Source organism: Callorhinus ursinus, unplaced genomic scaffold (assembly GCF_003265705.2).
Source record: "Callorhinus ursinus isolate GAN/ISIS: 27379988/994484 unplaced genomic scaffold, GSC_fseal_2.0 scaffold10, whole genome shotgun sequence".
Taxonomy (NCBI): domain Eukaryota; kingdom Metazoa; phylum Chordata; class Mammalia; order Carnivora; family Otariidae; genus Callorhinus; species Callorhinus ursinus.
In genome coordinates, this window is record NW_027397072.1 from 37,942,278 (window position 1) to 37,962,089 (window position 19,812).

Here is a 19,812-nt window from a genome sequence, read left to right on the forward strand (position 1 = left end):
TCTCTGTCCATCCATCCATCCATCCATCCATCCATCCATCCATCCATGCAGATCCACCCAGTGAGGGAATTTAGCTCCTGAGCCTCCATATTCTTGCTTCATCATTCTAATAGTTGTTCAGCTGGCATTGCCAAGGAAAGAACTATTCCATTGAAATACCTTTTTTCCAGATAATTTTTATCCCTTTAAGAGTGCCTAATTGCATTTAGTTTGGTCATTTTAGAGAGAAATTTTTTTAAAGTGCATCATAAACTTGTCTTCCTTGCTAAAAGAGGACATGCACATCATATGTCTTTTCGGATGATCCAGGTCAAAGTTCTAAATGGCCACCATAGTGCTTTGTTGTAAGACCAGCGTTGTGGGCTCCCAGGGCTCTCTGCAGCTTGACACTAAATGCTCTGTTTGCTCTGCTTCTGATACTCATTTTTGTGCTTTTGCTGATTCTGATTCTGCTCACCTGCCACTTCTTAGAGCTCTCGGCATGCTTCTGAGCAATTACTTCTTTAAGTGGCCTTGGGCTGGGAGAATTGATAACTAAGTGTGTTAGAATTGTGCACAAAGCAAGAGCCCTGAGTTCTTTGTGTATTTATTAAAGACTTATTTTTTGAAGTACACGAGTCTCCTGCCTTGTAGCCCCTCTCTGCTTCATCCAGGTGGTTGAACTCCTTGGAGGCATAAGCCCTAGAAACGGAGGTGACATAGTATGTCAATAGACATGAATTGTTCTTCCCAATCATAACTGCTTTCTTTTCTGAAGAAGGGAGGGGATACCAGAGGCTAATATGGATGAATGGGAGCCCAGGGTGGGGTAGCTGGTCAGTGGTGTCCGAAGTGTTTGAGGGATAAGGAAGCTGCTGGGTCCCACTGATAGTGAGCAGGTGGCTGGGGAGGGACCTCCTGCCTCCTGCTCACTCCTCGTGGCAATGGCCAGTGTGGACAGGGGAGAGCAAAGGGAGCCCCCAGGGGAGCTGCAAGGCTTGGTCTCCTTTCAAGGCCTGGGGCAGGACTGGCACCAAGGAGTGAGAGGGGCACTTGGGTGGGGATCGGGGGCACCTCAGCCTGTAAACACCCCACTTCCTGACATACTCCTCACAACACAGCAGCCTCAAGAGTGACCCCTTTAAATGCACAGATAGGGTGACACTCAAAACGCTGACACACACCTGGCTAGCAAGGGGACCCTTCTCTCTAGGTGGGCAGTGGCCTGTCAGATGGAAACACTGACAATATACACTCAGGCAGGGAGGGAGTGCCCTTCACTTCCCTCCCACCTGGGGACAAGCACTGCCTATTTGTGACAAACACATCAGCTCTGAACTTGGACACAGTAACTCCCCTCAGGAAAGTGACCACCCCGCTGACAATCGGGCATCCTCCCTCCCAGGGTCACCCAGGGCACACTCCTGCATGGTGAGGCGCTTCTCTGAGGCTCCCTGCGCACCCGTACACCATGCCCACACGCACGTGCTCAGACACACTGAGACCCAACAAGGCTTGGGGAGCTGGGGGCTGATTCCAACAGTCTTCTCCCCGCCTCTCCAGGAGTTTTGTCAACCGCAGCTTGGTGCTGGGGAAGGTTCGCTGCTTTGGCTTTGACATGGACTATACCCTGGCTGGTAGGGAGGGAGGGGGAAAGGTGTCTGGGGCTGGGGGAGCAGTGGGCAGGCACCAACCAGCTGGTTCTGCTGGGTTCCCGCAGCCTACAAGTCCCCAGTGTATGAGGCACTGGCCTTTGAGTTACTGCTGGAGCGCCTGGTGTGCATTGGGTACCCACACGAGATGCCGCGTTACACCTACGACCCTTCCTTCCCCACCAGGTGCGGGAGCCGGCTGGGGTGGGAGGCTGTGGCCCGTTGTGAGCCCTGGCACCCCCACCCATAGCCTCTGCACTCTCTCCCCAGGGGGCTGGTGTTTGACGTGCTCTATGGGAAACTGCTGAAGGTGGACACCCAGGGGAACGTGCTGCTGGGCACCCATGGCTTCGCCTTCCTCTCGGAGTAAGGGACAAGGTGTGGAGGGCAAGGATGCTGGGGGGCGGGGGGAGGAGAGACTCAGGCACACAGCAGAGGCTCAACAATGCCAGCTGGATAAGAGAGAGCGAGCAGGGGTGGGGGTGGGGGGAGGGGTGGGAAGGAATGGCAGGGCTTGGATGGGCCGCCAGGAGGCGCTAGGGAGGGCACATTGCCTGCACCCAGCCCACTCCCTCCCCAGGGCAGAGATCTGGAGCTTCTACCCCAGCAAGTTCATTCAGAGGGACGACCTGCAGAGGTTCCACATCCTCAACACACTCTTCAACCTGCCTGGTGAGGGCTGGATAGCGGGTGTGGGGAGGTGGTCCTCGGGGTGCCCCGCTCTGGCCTGGGTGGGCTGCTGCCTGGGTCCCTGGGCCAGCGACCTGACTGGCCTCTCCCCCTGAGAAACCTACCTGTATGCTTGCCTGGTGGACTCTTTCTCAGGCTGCTCCCGTGACACCAATTGCGTCCCATGCCCTGTCCAGCCCTGGGTGACCAACAGGACATTGCCACTGCCCAGGGCCCAAGCCCTGAACTGGGGTCCCTGCCAAGGAGCACAGACCCCTCCTGAGGGGCTCTAGGAGCTCAGTGGGAAGGCTTTCACTGCAGGGGGGCCCCCCCCGACCTTGTAACTGGTGCCCCCCCAAGGGATGACCCACCACAGGGTGACGCCCCTTCCAGCATAGCTGGGACATAAACTCAGTGTGTGGTTCGAGGGCTGACTCTGATATAGGGTCCAGGTTTGGTGGTCACCTCAGGCCCCCTTATTGGCTTCTCTGTCCTCTCGGCCTGCCCCAGCTGTGACACTGGCTATCAGCATGGGAACGTCTTCATGTCCTTCTGAAGCCTCTTCCCAGACGTGAATGATGCCATGGATAATGTCCACCAGTCGGTGAGGGCTGGGACCCCAGGACCCCTGACTTGTCTGCCCTCAGCTCTGCTGGGCCAGCCGTGAGGGCTCCAGCCCCCATAGAGTTTCCACTCCTCTGCCTGCTGAGGACTGTGGTCTGGGCTCCCTGCATCTTGGACCCAGACATGAGGACAGGTTGGTCGCGCGCGCGCGCGCACACACACACACACACACACACACACACACACAGTTCTGCTCCCGCCTGCAGGGCTATCTGAAGGAGAAGACCCTGGAGACTTGTACAAATACGTGGAGAAGGATGTGAGTGGGTCATGACCAGGCCTGTCTCTTTGTCCCCCTCCTCCCCAGGGCAGTAGGGCCATGTCCCTGCCTCCCTCCTCAAGATGTGGACAGAGCTCTGTAGCCTAGCCTTGCTCACAGACTTTCCTGCCTGGCCTGGAGCCCCGTGCCTGGGAGGTCGAGAGCCGAGAAAGGGATCCCAGGGCAGTTGGGGGAAGCCCCACCCCTGGAAGTGATGTCTACCTCTGTTCCAGGTGCGCATCCCCACCCTGCTGGGCAAGACGAAGGAGGTTGGGCAAGTGTTTCTGGCCGCCAACAGCAGCTACAACTACACGGATGTGGGGGGGCGGGGCTCGGCCATCAGAGCCCAGAGAACTGACTCCTTTCTGGCCGCTGGAGGAAACTGTATAAACAGTGAGGGGTCTGGAGGAGCCAAGACCCTACTACCCTCCCTGTCTGGTTGGCATTTTGGGTTCCATTTCTTGGCATTTTAAGGTCTCAGTGGAGTGAGCAATTTCTCACCACATAGCTCCTGTGGTCCCCAGTGTGTCCTGTGAAGTGGGGTGAGGGAGGAGGCAGGCAGTGGCCCCTGGCCCAGCCCAGCTGGGTGCCCTGACCCTTGCCCTGTCTTTGCCAGGCCATCATGACCTACCTGTTTGGAATTGGTGAGGTGAGTGCCACGTGCCTGGCTGGGGTGGGCTGTGCCAAAGGCAGGAGGGCCAGGCCAGGCCACAGTGCTGAGGGCCTCTCTCATGTCCGGCCCTCCCCTTGAGGAGGAACTAAGTGTGGGAGGGGGCTTTTCCCATGCATGGGCCTCGCTGGAGATGGTCAGAGAGAGCAGGGGGTGGGAGGTCAGTGACCTCAGCCAGGCCAAGGGAGGCCCTTGGCGGGGGGGGGGGGGGGGGCCCCTTAAGGCCTTGGGGGGGGGCAGGAAGGGGGAATCAGATGTTTGGGGGGGGGCTCAGTGAGGTGCAAGGGGGTGGGGTCAGGCTGTGGCAGACCCAGGGAAGGGGAGTGTGTGACCCACCCTGCGGCACCGCGTGCGACCAGGAGTCACTGGCAGGCAAATGGGTGAGCAGGGCTCGAACTCAGCCACTGTGCTCAGATCCTCTGTCCCTGGGTCTCTGCCCGAGAGCTCTGAGGAGCTCTGGAGGCTGATGTGAGAGCCCACACAGTATCCAACACCTGCCTCCCCACATACCTTTTGAGCACTTCCTTGTGCTAGGATGGTCAGGGCCAAGGATGCTGGGGAGCCAGAGGCACCGCAGGGCTGGGAGTCAGGACCAGGGTGCGTGGCTGGCTTGTGACTTGAGCCCTGGCAAGCTTTCACGGTGCAGAGCGTGGCTGAACCTGGGCTGGTACTCCCGCCAAGCAAGGCAGGCCAGGGGGTGGGGGACCAGGGAGGAGCTGGGCCATGTGTCAGGGTCAGATGTCCCAGACTGCGTGTGTGTGTCTGCACGTGCTCTCCCACGCCTGCCCACAGACTGAGGCCTCCGACAGGCCCTGGAGGTCCTACTTAGACCTGATTGTGGTAGACACACAGAAGCCCCGCTTCTTTGTTGAGGGAATGGTGCTGAGACAGGTCAACACAGTAATGGTGGGGGCTGAGGCCCCATCCACCCTGACCAGGAGGGCCATGTTGTCAGGGAGCCCGCCCCTGAGGCTGGACCTGCCCTTGGCAGCTCCCTCTCTGCTGCTCTGTCTGTCCCTGGAGACAGGGACCCAGGGGCCTCCTTCAGGGCTCGCTCTCACCTCCGTCCTCCCATGCCCCCATGGCTACCCCTGCCGCTCCCAGCCCCCTGCTCTCTCTGACCAGGGTGCCCCTCTGCCCCTCCAGGACTCGGGCAAGCTCCCCGTGGGCACCTACACGGGGCCCCACCACCACTGTGTGGTTTACTCTGGAGGTACCAGCTCCCACCTCGCCCCCCTGCCTCCACAGGCACCTTACCTCGACTAGGAGCCCATGGCCCCAACCTGCCGACCAGGCAGGAGGGGCTGTGAGCAAGCCTGTCCTCCCATGGGGGGCAGGCTCTTCAGATGTGGTGTGCGAGCTGCTCAGGGTGCAGGGGAAGGATGTCCTGTACATCGAGGACCACATCTTTGGGGACATCCTCAAGTCTAAGAAGCGGCAGTGCTGGCGGACTTGCCTGGTGGTTCCTGAGCTGTCCCGGGAGCCGGGCATCTGGGCCCAAGAGAAGGGTGAGCTGTGGAGGGGTCAGGACCAGGAAGGGGGGCGCTGGCCACTAGTGCAGAGGCCTGCCCCTTCACCATCTTGCCCTCTTTCCTGTTGGGCGTTAGTAGTGACCATAATAATACTGTCCACTCTGTGGTTTACAAGAGCGGAACTACTTTATCCATGAGGAAACAGAGATCCAGAGAGGTTAAGCAGCTTGCCCAAAGTCACACAGCCAGAAAGGGCAAGGCCGACTCAAAATCCTATCTGCTGACTCCAGAGTACTGTGGTGTTTCTGTAGTCCGAGGCCTCCTTCCTCACCTGACTCTACCCTCCTTATTCACCTGAGGACTCTTAGAGAGTGGAAGGTCCACTCCCCCACCTGGGAATGACTTGTATCCTCGGGGTCAGGAGTGGCTTTGAGCCCAAACAATTCAGGTTTGTTCTAAGAGCTGGGTTTGAGTCATTACCATGTGACCATGGGTGGGTCACCTGACTCCTTGACCGGCTTCCTCACCCGTCCCACAAGACCTTTGCTGTAACTGCTCTGCTCTGGGTGGAGCTTCACTTGATGTAAGGAAGGGGTGAAGGATGTTATGCACACAGCTTGGGGTGTGTAGACCCCTGGTGACCTCTAGCCTCACCACATGGCTGAGCTAGGCTTGGGGCAGACAAAGGAAGGTGGGGCTGCCACTCACCCCTCGCTGTCTCCTGTTGACTTTTCAGAGTGGATGGAGGAGCTGAAGAGACTGGATGTGCGCCTGGCAGAACTGTACCAGTGAGAGCCCTGCCCACAGCGGGGAGAGGGATGGAGGGTCCTGGTCAGTAGTCAGGAAATCAAGATCTGTTCCAGGCTGGCCTTCCCTAGTAAACTGGGTTTTGGGATCCCTCTGACCCCCTTGGGTCACACTGTGACCTCTAGGTCCTTCCTCCTTACCCACTCAGCATGGACTCAGGAGGCCTGTCCTCTCACACACATGTGCACACACCCAGCCCAGCACCCTCCCTGGGTGCCCGTGGAGTGCCCTCTGACCCCCATGGGGCCTAGCGAGGTTGTGCCTGGAGCTTGCAGGCCCTGTTCATTTTCTCCTGGGTCATGTGGCCATTTTTGCACCAGGCACATGGATGGGAGCAGTTATGGGCTGCAAGTCATCAACTCCACCAAGAGGGAGATTCAGGTAAGAGTGAGTGCTGAGCGAGGAGGAGACCCTCACCAGCGGGGGTTGGGGGTGGGGTGTGGACCTCCAGGCTGCCTGCCCCATCTGCTTCCGTCCCAGGGGCCTGAGCCCAGTGATGATTTTCCCCAACCTCCGCAGAGCCACCTGTCCTTGTCTGCCAGCGCCCTCTGCTGGCCCATGTTCCAAATGACAGCAGAGCACTGCCGCAGAAGGGCTGAGTTTAGCCTGTGGGGTGATTTGTGGCGTGTCTCTCAATCTCCATTAACCCTCCTTGAGATGTGCGGGCTTGTCGGGTTGGGTCATGTGACTGACTAGCCAGCTGTGATCAGCGTCTGGGAGAAGCTAGATGAGCCGCCCCAGAAGAGGGATTTAGGGCCAATGAGCTGATGGGTCCTGGGAAAAGGAGGAAGGAAAACGCCCCGTGGCACCTCTGACCAGCCCCCAAAGCTGGGAGAATCCCGGAGGCCGTGTCAGCGGGATTCAGGCCATTTGGCATGCACAGAGCCAGCTGGGCCCAATAATGAAGGATCTCTGCAGACCCTTATACTCAGTATAAGGTATAAAGCCCTTGCATGCTATTTGATCCTTCCATAGCCCTGAGAAGTAGGCTGGGCAGCGACAGTTACCTTTATTTTACAGATGAGAAAATGGAAGCTCAGTGAGGGGAAATAGCATGCTTTTGGTCACTCTGGGTGTCAATGTCCGGACCAGTTCTCTAGACGCTGAAAGCAAGGCCTGGTGATGAGGTGGGGGCCTGTGAAGGGGGCAGGCGTGGGGTCGGGTGCATGGGCCTCTGCAGAGGCTCTCTGTCGGAGCATCAGAAGCTACATTAAGCTGAGGGTTTGGTCTGGGTGGTCACTCTCCAGGTCCAGGCAGGTAACTGTGAGGAAAGCAGGGAAGGGGGGCCCGGGGCAAAATGCAGAGCTGCCTCACCTCCCAAAACACCCGGCGCCACCTCTGGGTTTAAAGAACACAGCTCCTTCCCTACCAGGGGCAAAGGCCCCAAGTTCCTGGGGTGATAGACCCAGGGAGGGCAGAGCGGGGCCTGGCCCCAGCAGTGTAGGATTGGCTGTGGGTGATGCAGGTCCAGGTGGGATGGGATCTCTCCTCTGCCAGAGAGTCACCCGGGAGCTGGACCTGTGCTACAGCATGATGAGCAGCCTGTTCCGCTGCGGCTTCCGCCAGACGCTCTCCTCCAGCCAGCTGATGGGCTACGCAGACCTCTACACTGCCGCCTGCCTCAGCTTCCTGCGCTACCCGCTAGGCTCGCCACATCGGGCGGCCCTGGAGCTGGTGAGTCCTTGCAGAGCCTCCCTGGCATCCCTCACCCTCTGCCCCAGAAGGACCTTCTGGTCCCCAGCCCCGCCAAGAGCTTTCGAGGTCACCAGACCCAGTCTCCCACCTCCAGGTGCAAGTGGTCCAAGCCTTGCAGGGAACTGTGGGTGACCTAAGAGGAGTTGCAGTGCTAGAGATAAGATGCTGCAGCTGGGAAGTTTTCTTCCTGTCCAGCCTTCACACCTGCTTTAAACTGAGACCACCTTAACTCAGCATTTCCTTAGTAGAGAGGATATCAGATGCTAGGGGGAAGGCTGCAGGACCTCTCCCCTCAGTTAACATAGTGACTTCAGAAGAAATGGATGAAGCAGCAGATGATACAGTAAATGCCTCAGCTGACTTTCCTCTGAACACCTGCACCCGCTCCTGGGTCAAGGGCAGGGAGGTAGAGGGGGTGATGATGTCACTGGGTTAGCGGGAGCCGTCACTGCAGTGCGTGCCTGAGCACGCGTGTCAGTTCTCCCAATGAAGTGTCAGTATTTTCATCTTGTAACATGGAGTCTCATGTCAAGGATCTGGACTTGAAAGAATTCTCCGGGGCTCCTTGCCTCCTGCTTTTCTTGCCACTCTCAGCTGCCTTCCAGATGCTCGAGAGGCAAAAACCATTTTCTGAGTGTCTCCTGGGTTTCCTGCATTGGCTAGGTGCCTTTTATTTATTTTGTTTTTAAGTAATTTTGCTTAATGCTCAGTATAACCCACCAGAGTGTTTTTTTTTTTTAAATCTTCATTGTACCATTGGTGAAATGGAAGTGCAGAGAACCTAAGTACCTTGCTGTCACTGCTAGTAGACTGCAGAGTCAGGATTGGAACCCAGTGCTCTTGAAGAACTGGGGACATGCTCTGTCCCCTGCACCACACTGCCACACACTGGCAAGCGGGGAAGTGAGCTCTCAGCGTGCAGCCTCCTCTCATGGCTAGGTTTTTAGATGAGCAGGGCTGGAGAATTCTTGTTGGCAAAACTGGGGGGTCCAAAGCCTAGTTAGACATTGTTGCTAAAGTAGTGACCAGACAGGTGAAGAAAAAGCAACCTGAGCACCAAACTGAAACATGTAAAGAAACCTGAGATTTACCCAACCATGCTGACCTGGGATTTTTGAGAAAGTGATGTCCATTTGCCAGAACCTTCCTTCTCTGGCTGACCCTCCTGGGCTTCCTCTTCTGCAGCATCATTGGACAAGAAGCTGGCAGCTGTGGATAGAGTGAAGTGGTGGTGGTGGCAGGGTGTTGTTGTCTATGCATAATCAAGGGCTTCCAGAAAGCCTCGACACTGAAGGAGCTGCTCCATCTCCACCTGCATGTGTCTCTGCAGATGCCCCATGAGTCAGTTGTGGAGCAAGAATGAGCCAAACTCGATCCCTTCTCCTGCCCCCGCTTCTACAGCCAGAGGGTGAGTTGCTAGGAGGTGGTGGGTTGCTTCCATCCACAGTAGAGCTGGGAGGAGCCAGCTGCCTTGTGCTGGGGGAGCTCAGCCACCTGGGGCTACCCTGGGCTAGAGTAGGGGTTCCCAATGGAACGGTATTCAACCGAGGAGGCATCTTGTCTTCAAGTGTAATCATCCCTGAGTATTTATGTCGAAATTTTATCACAAATTGCTTTTCTTTGTATTTCTCCTATGTTATAGTATTACATTGATTTTTAAAATTATAGAGAGAATAACTATATCATCTATGAATTTCAATTCAGGAGAGAAAAGAGGAAATTAAAATATTTGTTTTTAAAATGGGGCATTGGGTCCCCTAGGGCTGGGAAGCCCCGGCTCTAAGCCCAGATTCACAGGTTTTGTTCAGCAGAGGCTAGCTGGTGCCTTCCACCTCTCCAGACCACTTTTGGCTGATTCGTCTGACAAATCCATTCCCACTCTGGAAGAAGCTGCAGAACATGTGCTTTTCCAAGCTAGGATTCCTCTCTAGACAGCCTTTATAAACACAATGAGTAGGGGCTCTGCTTCAGCTCCTTTGTCCCTTTGTGCTGCGTGGTCCCCCTGTGAGTGGACACTCCAGCTTTCATGAGTGGCAGACTTGGCTCCTAGCCTGGTTCTGCATCCCGGAACCCTGCATGCGGCTTCCTGGGGCTTGATTTTTAAAATGTTCATCTCATAGCCTTCCTTTTGCTGGGTGGTGCCAGGCTCGGTGTGCATTTTTTCAGTGTTTACTGAGTGCCTCCTGCATGCCAGGTAATTTAGAAACTGAATGGTAAGCTTCTTTACTCCTGCCTAGGAGAAGCTCACAATTCAAGCACATTAACAATCTTTTATCAGTGGTCTGCAACTATGTTTCCATCTCAACCCACCAGAGGGCTGGACACATTCCTATCAGGAACTCTGGGTCCTCTGGGGATGTGTGTGGTTTGATTTCTCTACCCCTCATCTCCATCCCAGACCAGACCAGGGCATTCTGGCACATTCTCTATCCCGGGGTGGGAGCCATTGTGTGAGCTCAGGAGGACGGATTCCATAACTAGCTTTCTTTGTTTCTTAAAAGGCTGAGGGCAAAGAGAGGGATGAGGACCAGGAAAGCTGCACTGAGGTTGACTGAACCCTGGACATGGGCTGACATCATGGTTGTCTTCTACCTGAGATAGTTTTCAGATAAATGGAAAAGTATGGAAGAGAGAAAAAGCAATCATATTGAAAGCTAAATGTAACAGACTTGGAGCCCAAGAACATGTCTTTTAGGGAGGAGGGAGTATTGTCATCATCCTAGAAGACACCCCTGTGGCCTTTGAACCATTTAAAAATGGGTGTAACAAGTGGAATTATTTTACCCAGTTCCCCTGAGCTACATCACCATTCATATCCAGTTTTATTTCTACACATTTCTTAAAAACAGTATTTTTGTGCATTTTGATTCTGTTACTAGTAATAACAATAATACTCGATTGGCCATAGATGACTTCATTGACTGTTCTTTCCAGGTCACTATGAAAGACAGTAAATGAGATAGCCCAAACATCTTTGAGCTTGGTGTATACATGCATTAAAAAACATACAAAGTCATACTCATGACTTAAAGACTTGGTACTTTATTTTGGCAGGAGCTGCTCTGTGGCACTAAGCCCATGCCCTTCATTGTTCTGAGGTTACTGATTTGAATTCACTTCTCCAGCTCCTGTTTTTTCTGTTGGTAGCATCATCTGGTATTATCTAGAGGCTTAGAATGAATATACCTATGTAACTGAAATGACAAAACCAACTCTCAAAGGAAGAGATCTGTGAAAGAGTTCGCTAGTTTCGCTTTCTGTGGATAATCAAGGGAAACATTTGGAATATCTGAGGATAAATAAGGGACGACGGGCCATGTACTGAAAGAGTTTCAGAAGCTTGCAGGTCTGGTGCTGCTAAGACTGTTTGCTCTTCTTCCTGGGTTGACTTTTGGGCCGAGTCTGTAAAGGAGCTTCTCCAGGCAGAGACCAGGTATTCCTGGCCTTGTGTCTTCAAACACTACATTCTTGTTCAAGGGCTAGAGGGTAGAATTTTATCAGGAAAACTGCTCAGACCCTAGGGCCCATGCTTTTCTGGAAAGATGCTGAAATACGGTGCAGTAGCTAATACTACAGAAATCAACCGTTAGAATTCCCTGCTAGGGTAGTGAGAATGCAGAGAGGGCTGGGGGATGAATAGCCACCAGAAGGACTCTTCAGGTCTGAGGAAGAGTGAGGGAGGGGGAGGGGGAGGCGGTGGCACGCTTTTTCCTTCTGCCTTAAGCATCCCCTCCCTCTTCTCCTGTTAAACCTGCTCTTGCCTCAGACTCGAGGGGCCTCTCCACCTCCCTAACTGGATCCGATCCTTCTGTTCGTCCCATCCTAGGGACCTCACTTTCTGGGGATTATTGCATTTTCATACATTTGTGTCCCCCCTAGACTCTTGGCTTCATAGGGCCAGGTCACACAGCTCATCGCTGCATCTCTGGCATCTACGGTGTCCTGTTTTACTGAGGGAACTATGTCACCTGGCTTATTATTACATTGCAGGGGAAAAGGGGGGGGACAAAGGTAGATTGTAAGACAACAGGATGTGGGGGAAAGACTAGAAAACTTTGGATTAGAACTCTGCTAAGTTCGTAGGAAGTCAGCTGGGGCATGGTAAGGTGGAAAATACTTCTGTCAGGGGGCTGTTCAACCTCTGTACTCATTTACCTATACTTTAGTTGGAAATGAACTTCATTATTCCCAAGACTGTAGTAGATACTGATAGTCCATTTCTGGAAGAATTTTTAGCTGGGCATGTGGCCACCCAAAATACGTTTCCCAGCCTTCTTTGAAGATAAGTGCATGTGCCCAGTAGCCCCGCAATCCTAAGTAGAAATAATATGTCCAATGACCAAGCTGTAACCTTAAAAGGAGAGAGGCATGTCTTCTACCTCCTCTCTTCCCGGATCCCTGTGGCTGGAATGTGACATTGGTTGGGAGGCATCCCTGGCCATGTGGACGAGGCTGTACCCCGGGGATAGTAGAACCACAGGACAGATGTGGCCTGGGCCTGGCACCAAACACTGGACAGTTTCACTTGAACTGCTGATGTAAGAGAGACCCATTTCCCTTTGGGACTAGTTACAGCAGCTGAATCGATACCCTAATTCTGGCATCCAGCCCTGAGCAGTCAGAAAGGAAGGGAATAGAAGCATCATCCATGGGTTAGTGGCCTGGTGGTAAAAACTGTGATCAAGTCACCTCATTTGTAGAATAAATGACAGCACTCTGGCTCTCACAGCAATTCCTGTTTGGTAAATGGGAATAGTTCAAGAAGTTCTTCCTTATCACCTTCCTACTCCGCATTTCCTTACATGGAGTAGAGGTGGGGATTGAAAGCTCTGGACTTGGCGCTAGACAACCCTGAGTCTGAGATTTCAGCCCTATCGTCGACCGTCTAACTAGCGTCTCCATACCTAGGTCAGAAGGCTATTGTGAAGATGTAGTGAGATAAGATGCACAGACACAGCCAGAGGAAGCACTAAATAACAGTGTCCTGCACTATTGTTTGCGTGTGTAGGACTTTTCCCCTAGCAACCAACAGAAACTGGCTTTCAGATTTTATGATCTCTCAGTAAATCCCTGGGCATTGTTTGGCATCGCAGGTAAAGGGAGTCTGTCCAAAGGGAAGGAAAGAGCTGGCTGTGTGGATTCCTGCATTTTGGTCATGGTGACCGTCTATTCTTATTGAAAATTAGTATATTAACTTTATGGTTTTATAGCTCAGTTTTATGAACCTTATCATTATAAACCTGACCTAAAGAGATGGTGCTTCCCTCATTGTGATAAAATCTAGTTTTTGGATGAGGATCATGGTCAGACCCTTGATCAACGTGAGTTCTCCATGGTAATGAATGTTCCCTATGAGGCCTCTTAAGATTGCCTAACAGTGTTTCCCTGGACAAACCCCTAATTCTCTAGGCCAAGCCATCATCACTGTTTTTTTTTTTTTTTTAATAATAAAATAGGGGCACCTGGGTGGCTTTGTCGTTAGGCGTCTGCCTTCGGCTCGGGTCGTGATCCCAGAGTCCTGGGACTGAGCCCCGCATCGGGCTCCCTGCTCAGCGGGGAGTCTGCTTCTCCCTCTCTCTCCCCGCCGCTTGTGTTCCCTCTCTCGCTGTCAAATAAATACAATCTTAAAAAAAAAATAATAAATAAAAATAAATGAATAAGCAGGAATGAACAAAATTTATTTTTTTGTTTTAGATAATACTTAAATATTAAGAAAGCTAAAATTTAAAAATTCATAATATGCAATCAAATGCACAATATGTTGGCTACGTTTTTCTATACATTATATTTACATAATGATTCTAATTTTACCTTTCCAAGAACAGTTGCCCAGGAGGAAGGAAAGGCAACCTATAATAGTCTCTGGGGCTTGTACTGTCTTCTCAGGCCAGGTGTCCTGTAGCAAAGAATTGAAGTGAAGAAGCAAGTGACCCTCCCCTCCCCTCTCCCCTGCTCCCTTTTGTTTTTCTTTGAAGCATTCTGAATAACAAATGCATAATTAGATTTGGATATAAAAGCTAGTTCAGAACTGTATTTCATTGGAGAAGCCCTGGCACAGACAGGATGGGAATTGCCCCCTCATCTATAGGGACACTGTGACAGAAATCAGATTTACACATAAAAGGCATCTGGGATCTCTGAGCAAAAGCATGGCTAGCATCAGCCCCATAAAATGAGGGATTTGATCAGACAGGCTGTCACATGGCAGCTGGTCCGGAAGGCTAGCTTCTGAGCTCCACTCGTTGGGGCAGGGAGGACTCGCCCTCTCTGCTAAGGTGGATGCAGGAAGGAAAGTCTATCATCCTGTGGCACCAGCCTCCTGATGTGAAAAAGAACTACACTGAGAGTAAATTAGGTCAATAAAGTGAAAATTTTTACCATACTTGTGTGGTAGATGAATATTCAATAGTTTAAAATTTATGTACTATAGAACTGTGGCAAACTATAGTCTTAAATAAACCAAAGACAGTCCCGTGGGCATATTAAATTTGAGAGTAAGCCCAGTGAATTACTCAATCCTGAGAGCCCACAGTCTGCCTGCCCATTATATAGTTTTGTCCAGGTCACCTGGACAAAGGTATTTCTTGTTTCGTGGAGGCTCTGAAACACTTTAAAAAAAAAAGGGACTGAGAAATTATGACTCGAGGATTTTAAACCCTAATGTTACAGGCAAAGCCTCATTTTTACGGAATATAAAACACTCTGTTTCTTCCACTTCTAACAGCTCGTTAAGAGAAGCCACTACTAAATCGTGTCCCTGCAGCATTTCCGGGTAGCGGGACACAGCTCGCTCAATCCTTGCTGAACGCCGCACAGGGGTGATGAGCTTCATGTCTTGTACTTCTGGCATTCCACTTATTCTGTGAGACAGAAAGATGCATGCAGAATCTTATAACTTCTTTTGAAATTCTTATTATTCTGAGTTTTTTACTTCTGTCCTAATAAAACACGGTAGACACTTCAATGGAAGTTGACGTAAGGGTATGTGTAGAGCAGCTCTTGTCCTAAGATGGCTTTTCCTTGATTGTCAGAATGAACTGGGTGGTGTCCATCTGCTCTCGTATGGTATAAGCACAGGGATTTTCTGACTGAAGTGTTAAGTGTGGTTTTTATTTGATACTTGGCAGTTGGTGTTTGTTTATTCCATAAACTTTCAAAGAGTTGATAGGTTTTAAGGAAATTGGGCCTAACACCAAATGGGGTTGGACAAATGAGTTCTAAGATTCTAGCTTTGACAGAATATTATCAAAAAAACATCTTTTAAGATGGTGGACCAAACCACAAATGGAAACTGGAACAAACTGGGCATCTTCCTTGTAAACTTTAATGTGTTCCAATAAAAAGTAGCCCTGAGGATAGTTTGCAGAGAACTTTCCATGTAGTGAATCTGGTCTACATCTCACAAACCCACTGATTACATTAGCCTAAGCAAAACTAGCAGGCCAGTCTGCTAAAAACTCTCATAATAAATTCCAGAGCCAGAAAGAGGTGGTTTTCAGATCACCTGCTGGCCTTCATCCTTCCATGAATTGGCTGTAAAGCCAGGACTGAGAGAGGGGTTTAGGACTGGAAGAGGCCCAGCTGTGCTTTACAGGGAACGAAAATATAGAACTGTGTGGTCGTGGTGCTTTTGTTTGGAATTCTCTTTTAAGATCACGAACAGAGACGGATGTTATATTAATGTTTTGGGAAATGGCACTGATACCTGACACAGTTCCTATGAATTCTGCCTTAAACTTATACTAATTCAAACACCAAACACTTTCAATAAAATGAGCAGCTTCTATCTCGTATATACGAGATAGCTCATTAAGAGAAGCCTGTTCTTATAGGGTTATTCGCTGTCCCTTCCCTCCTACAGCTACAGAGGTTGCCCCTGCTTGGCACTCTGTGTCCCTGCCTCAGGGCCTGGGAGGAAAGGCGGGTGGGATCTGTAAGTGCAGGACCAAATCCAGGAGGGAGGGGAAACCCATTCCGACCTGGCTCCAAACTCCAGCACCACCTTCCTCATGGCGGGTCAGGTCTCCTTGGAGTGCTGTGAGGGTGATGGTGTGCGTGCACAGAAAGGGCACAGGTCTTCCTGTCAATGGGTCCAACCCTCCCCTCACCCTCAGCTCCCTTCCTTAATGCCAAAGATGGATTAGACCGTCTGGTCCTCACATGACGCAGGGGTGTCCACAAACTGCTGGTACTCTGAATCTGTGGAAGTGAAACTGAGAACAGGGCTTGAGTTAGACCTGTACACACAAAGCTTACTTTAGAGTTTGCTTACCTAGGGATTGGGGCAATCTGTAATTTGATACCAGGATGATTATCCTGTTCTGCCTTGGTTATTTGGGGTGTTGTTATAACCTGTTCTCCCTCTTTTAGAGAAAGACAAGACTTTTCAGATTCCGTCTTATCGGTCAGTTCTTCTGTTGCTGTTGTATTTGTTTCAGCAACTGAAGAGTCAGAGGTAACTCCTGTGTATGCAAGGTCAAGAAGGAAAGTAAGGTTTAGCAACTTAATACTAAAACTAAAAGTCAACAAAATGAAAAATCAATATACACAATGATTTCCCAATTTAAAAAAGAGTAACTGATTTGAAGTGAGAGGTATAGTTTTTCCTGCCCAGCCTTCTAGCAATGCCCTGCTACATCAGGCCATCCTTCTAACCAGCCCTCCAGACAGCCTTTGGGCCTTCTTGCCCCTTGAGATGGATCCTTGATAGCTTTTCAACATTCTGAACACATCCCCACCTCTTATTCGCTCTTGAGAGAGGTTCCCTTAGGGACTAGTCACTGTTCTTTTACCCTCATACCATACCTTGGGTCAATTTCCTTGACTCACTAGGGTTAACTCACTTAACCTTCCAATCCCTTCCTACCCAGGGATGACCACATGGCTATTACCTTGGGCAGTGGGCGAGAAAATGTCTTGTGTTAACATAATATACATGATAGCTCAATCACAGCAACCAAAAGGAAGGGAAGGAAATTAGACTGAGATAGGCAGATATTGTGGCTGGAGGCTAAGACCCTAAAAGAGGTCAATGGGGGCCAAGAAGTGGGAAAGGCATAGATTCCTGTCTTTTTTCTTATCCCTCTGAAGAATAATGCCATGAATTATAAACAAATATCTGAATAGTAGCATCATTCCCAGTATAAGAGTACCACTGAGTATATCTACTCTGTGACCTTATTCCCAAAGGTAATAGGTTAGTTAGCTATCATTCCACATGACTTGATTGTTCCCCAAAGTTCAACTTGTCTTAAAGGAAGAACATCTGTCACATTCTAAGATCAGAAAAATAATCTATTTTATTTTCTCAAAGTAGCTTGTTTTTTCTTTCCATTCATATAACAAATATAAGCAATTATAGTGGGCCACTCACTGTATTTGGCACAGTATTTTTCAAAGAAGAGTTTTCTAAAGGTTCTGACCAATGACAGCAATGGTTAGCTAAGTGAAAAGGTTTTCCTGCTCCAGCTGTTTTTTTTTTTAAGATTTTATTTATTTATTTGAGAGAGAGAGAGAACACAAGCAGGGGGAGCAGCAGAGGCAGAGGGAGAAGTAGGCTCCACAGGGAGCCCGATATGGGGCTTGATCCCAGGACCATGAGATCATGGCCCGAGCCAAAGGCAGACGCTTAACTGACTGAGCCACCCAGGAGTCTGTTTTTAAAGGCTATAATGTGAATTTGGATGTGTGAGTGCTGGTGGGTTGTTATAACACAGAGGCATCTCTCCCTTCTGTCTCAGTCTTGTCTGAGAAAGAGCTACTTGTCTTATCCCACCTAGCACTCCAGGGAAGCAAGACACCCTACTCTAGGCTGCTCTTGTGAAAACAACCTATGTTTGGTGTTGAGCAGTATATTTACTTATAATAATAGAAATAATTCAGCTGATGATGATGGCTGAAAAAACTAGGCTATGGAAACCAAGGAGTGAGAGGGATTTCAGGGGACTTAAAATTCTTTTCTTTTCTCTCCTATGTGTTCCTCCACGACTTTTACTTGAGCAGCTGGAGGGAGTAAATTTAAATACAAAAATAATAGTACCTTCTGTCGTTCTGTTTGGGTCTTGCAAAATATTAAGAACAACTTTCCGTAACTCTTGTATCGGCTGGAAGAAAGAAAATTCATAAACAGTATTAAAAACATTCATGGAGAAAATGATCTAAGGAACTTTGCTTAACATCAAATGAGCCTCTTTTTATAATAGAAAATGTTTCCTTTTTAAAAATCTCTTATTTGACTATAAATAACATTTAAAAAGTTTCAGATTTATAGCTTTATGTGAAAAACGAAGGAACAAAGAAAATGTTGGTTAAATGCTGGCATACTTGACTTTAACGAAGAAATGCGCTTACGGAAAGCTGTCCGTAGTGACATTTCTCTAAATCAGTTAATTTTCTTATTGACTTATATGATCCCACTGAAGATGTGTCCCCACATAAAGATTCTGGCCCAAAGATGTAAAGTTAGTTATATAAAAATGGAGCATATTTTTTTTAGTGTTGTCTTAACTGAATTTTTGTTTTTATCATAAAAGTCATATCACATTACAGAAAAATTGAACAATAGCCAAACTTAAAAGGAGAAATCACCCATAATCCAATCTTTAGTTAGCATTTTGGATAATTCCCCCTAGCCTTTCCTTTCTTTCTTCTTTTATTAATAACTTAAAAAACATAACATTAAACATAACATATAAAATACAATATTAAACATAACAAAAAACAAAACATTAGAAAAAAGCCATTATTATTAAAACTACTTTTCTGGTAAAATATTAAAAACTACTTTTCTGGTAAAATTATCTGAGATAGACTTCCTTTTTCAAAGTATCTAAGCCATGCCATGAAGTAGAATACCATAAATGAACTGTAATTTCTCATAGGAATATTATATTTGGAGCTTTGTCTTTCTGATCTGGGATTCTGTATCAAATAAATAATAGATGTAAACTGACAATAGAGCATAAAAGCAAAGCTATTTGTACGTTTTCACAAAGTCTAATGTGCTTTAAGCTTAAGGGAATGGGAATAAATGTACAGAATATATTGTAAAAAGTCTGAATTATATAAAACATTTATCAAACATTTTACATTTTTACAGGCTTCTAGTTAAAGATGATGGATTGAATATACATTTATTTCTAATCCCCATGGAAACTCTAGTGAAATGATAATGGGATTAAAGGAGGCAATAACTACAAAGAATAGAAGAAATAGCAACAAGATCTGGAAGCTAGAATGTAGAAGGAAGAGGTAACCAACTTAACCAACTTGAAAGAGCTAAATCCTAAGCTGGCAGTGTGGCTGAGAAACGACAAGATTCAACCCCAGGGCCTTTCTGAAAGGCTCAAGAATGAATGGTGGGGTCAAAATTAGGAGGACTCTTGAGCATCTGTTCATCAGTCAGACCTCCAAGTCTTTTTTTTTTAAAGATGTTATTAATTGAGAGAGAGACAGAGCACAGGCCGGGGAAGAGCTAGAGGCAGAGGGAGAGGGAGAAGCAGACTTCCTGCTGAGTGGGAAGCCCAATGCGGGGCACAATCCCAGGTTCTTGAGATCATGACCCAAGCCAAAGTCAGATGCTTAACCAACTGAGCTACCCAGGCGCCCCTCCAAGTCTTTATCCTAACAGAAAACTGAAGATGTATTTTCCAAGTCTCTGGGGAATGTCATGCACTATTGAGGGTGGGAATATCCACTGAAAAAAAAGGTAAATGAAAGTTTCCATGCTGAAGGTTGAGACTCCCAGCTCTCTTCTCCCCCACACTAGTAGCCTGGTTTCCAGCTCCCAGGAAGAGACTGGAAGATGCTTCTTTAGAGAATATGGCCAGTTCTAGAGGAAAGATCTGAAGACATTGATAATGAGGGTTCTTCAACCAATTGGCTCAGCCAGATCACCCTATGGTAAAACCTCATCCATGTGTCCAGAGCTTTTTCTTCTCTTTCTTTCTTTTCCTTCCTTCCTTCCTCCCTCCCTCCCTCTCTCTC

The 19,812-nt window shown here is 49.3% G+C and overlaps 2 protein-coding genes across 3 annotated transcripts in view; one reads left to right on the top strand and one right to left on the bottom strand.

Moving 5' to 3' along the window:
• Positions 1-10,382, top strand: part of NT5DC4 (5'-nucleotidase domain containing 4) — an 11,529-nt gene extending 1,147 nt beyond the window's left edge. Inside the window, 16 exon segments of the mRNA XM_025868642.1 lie at positions 1,543-1,616; positions 1,700-1,817; positions 1,902-1,997; positions 2,212-2,303; positions 2,418-2,475; positions 2,811-2,956; positions 3,158-3,183; positions 3,417-3,500; positions 3,800-3,832; positions 4,646-4,753; positions 5,000-5,066; positions 5,191-5,361; positions 6,062-6,113; positions 6,453-6,513; positions 9,158-9,235; positions 10,329-10,382. Coding sequence (XP_025724427.1) covers positions 1,543-1,616; positions 1,700-1,817; positions 1,902-1,997; positions 2,212-2,303; positions 2,418-2,475; positions 2,811-2,956; positions 3,158-3,183; positions 3,417-3,500; positions 3,800-3,832; positions 4,646-4,753; positions 5,000-5,066; positions 5,191-5,361; positions 6,062-6,113; positions 6,453-6,513; positions 9,158-9,235; positions 10,329-10,382 — 1,318 coding nt within the window.
• A 2,919-nt stretch (positions 10,383-13,301) lies between these two features.
• CKAP2L (cytoskeleton associated protein 2 like) overlaps positions 13,302-19,812 on the bottom strand; it is a 31,086-nt gene continuing 24,575 nt past the window's right edge. The window contains exons 7-10 of one of the 2 annotated variants that reach the window (XR_003207329.2): positions 17,867-17,930; positions 16,100-16,289; positions 13,639-14,687; positions 13,302-13,450 (exon numbers count right to left, since the gene is read on the bottom strand). Coding sequence is in view for 1 of the 2 variants with exons in the window: in XM_025868204.2 (XP_025723989.1) it covers positions 14,462-14,687; positions 16,100-16,289; positions 17,867-17,930 (480 nt within the window). In the remaining variant the exon portion in view is untranslated. Of the gene's footprint in view, positions 13,451-13,484; positions 14,688-16,099; positions 16,290-17,866; positions 17,931-19,812 lie in introns of those variants that run through there. The other variant, XM_025868204.2, reaches the window with a different exon arrangement.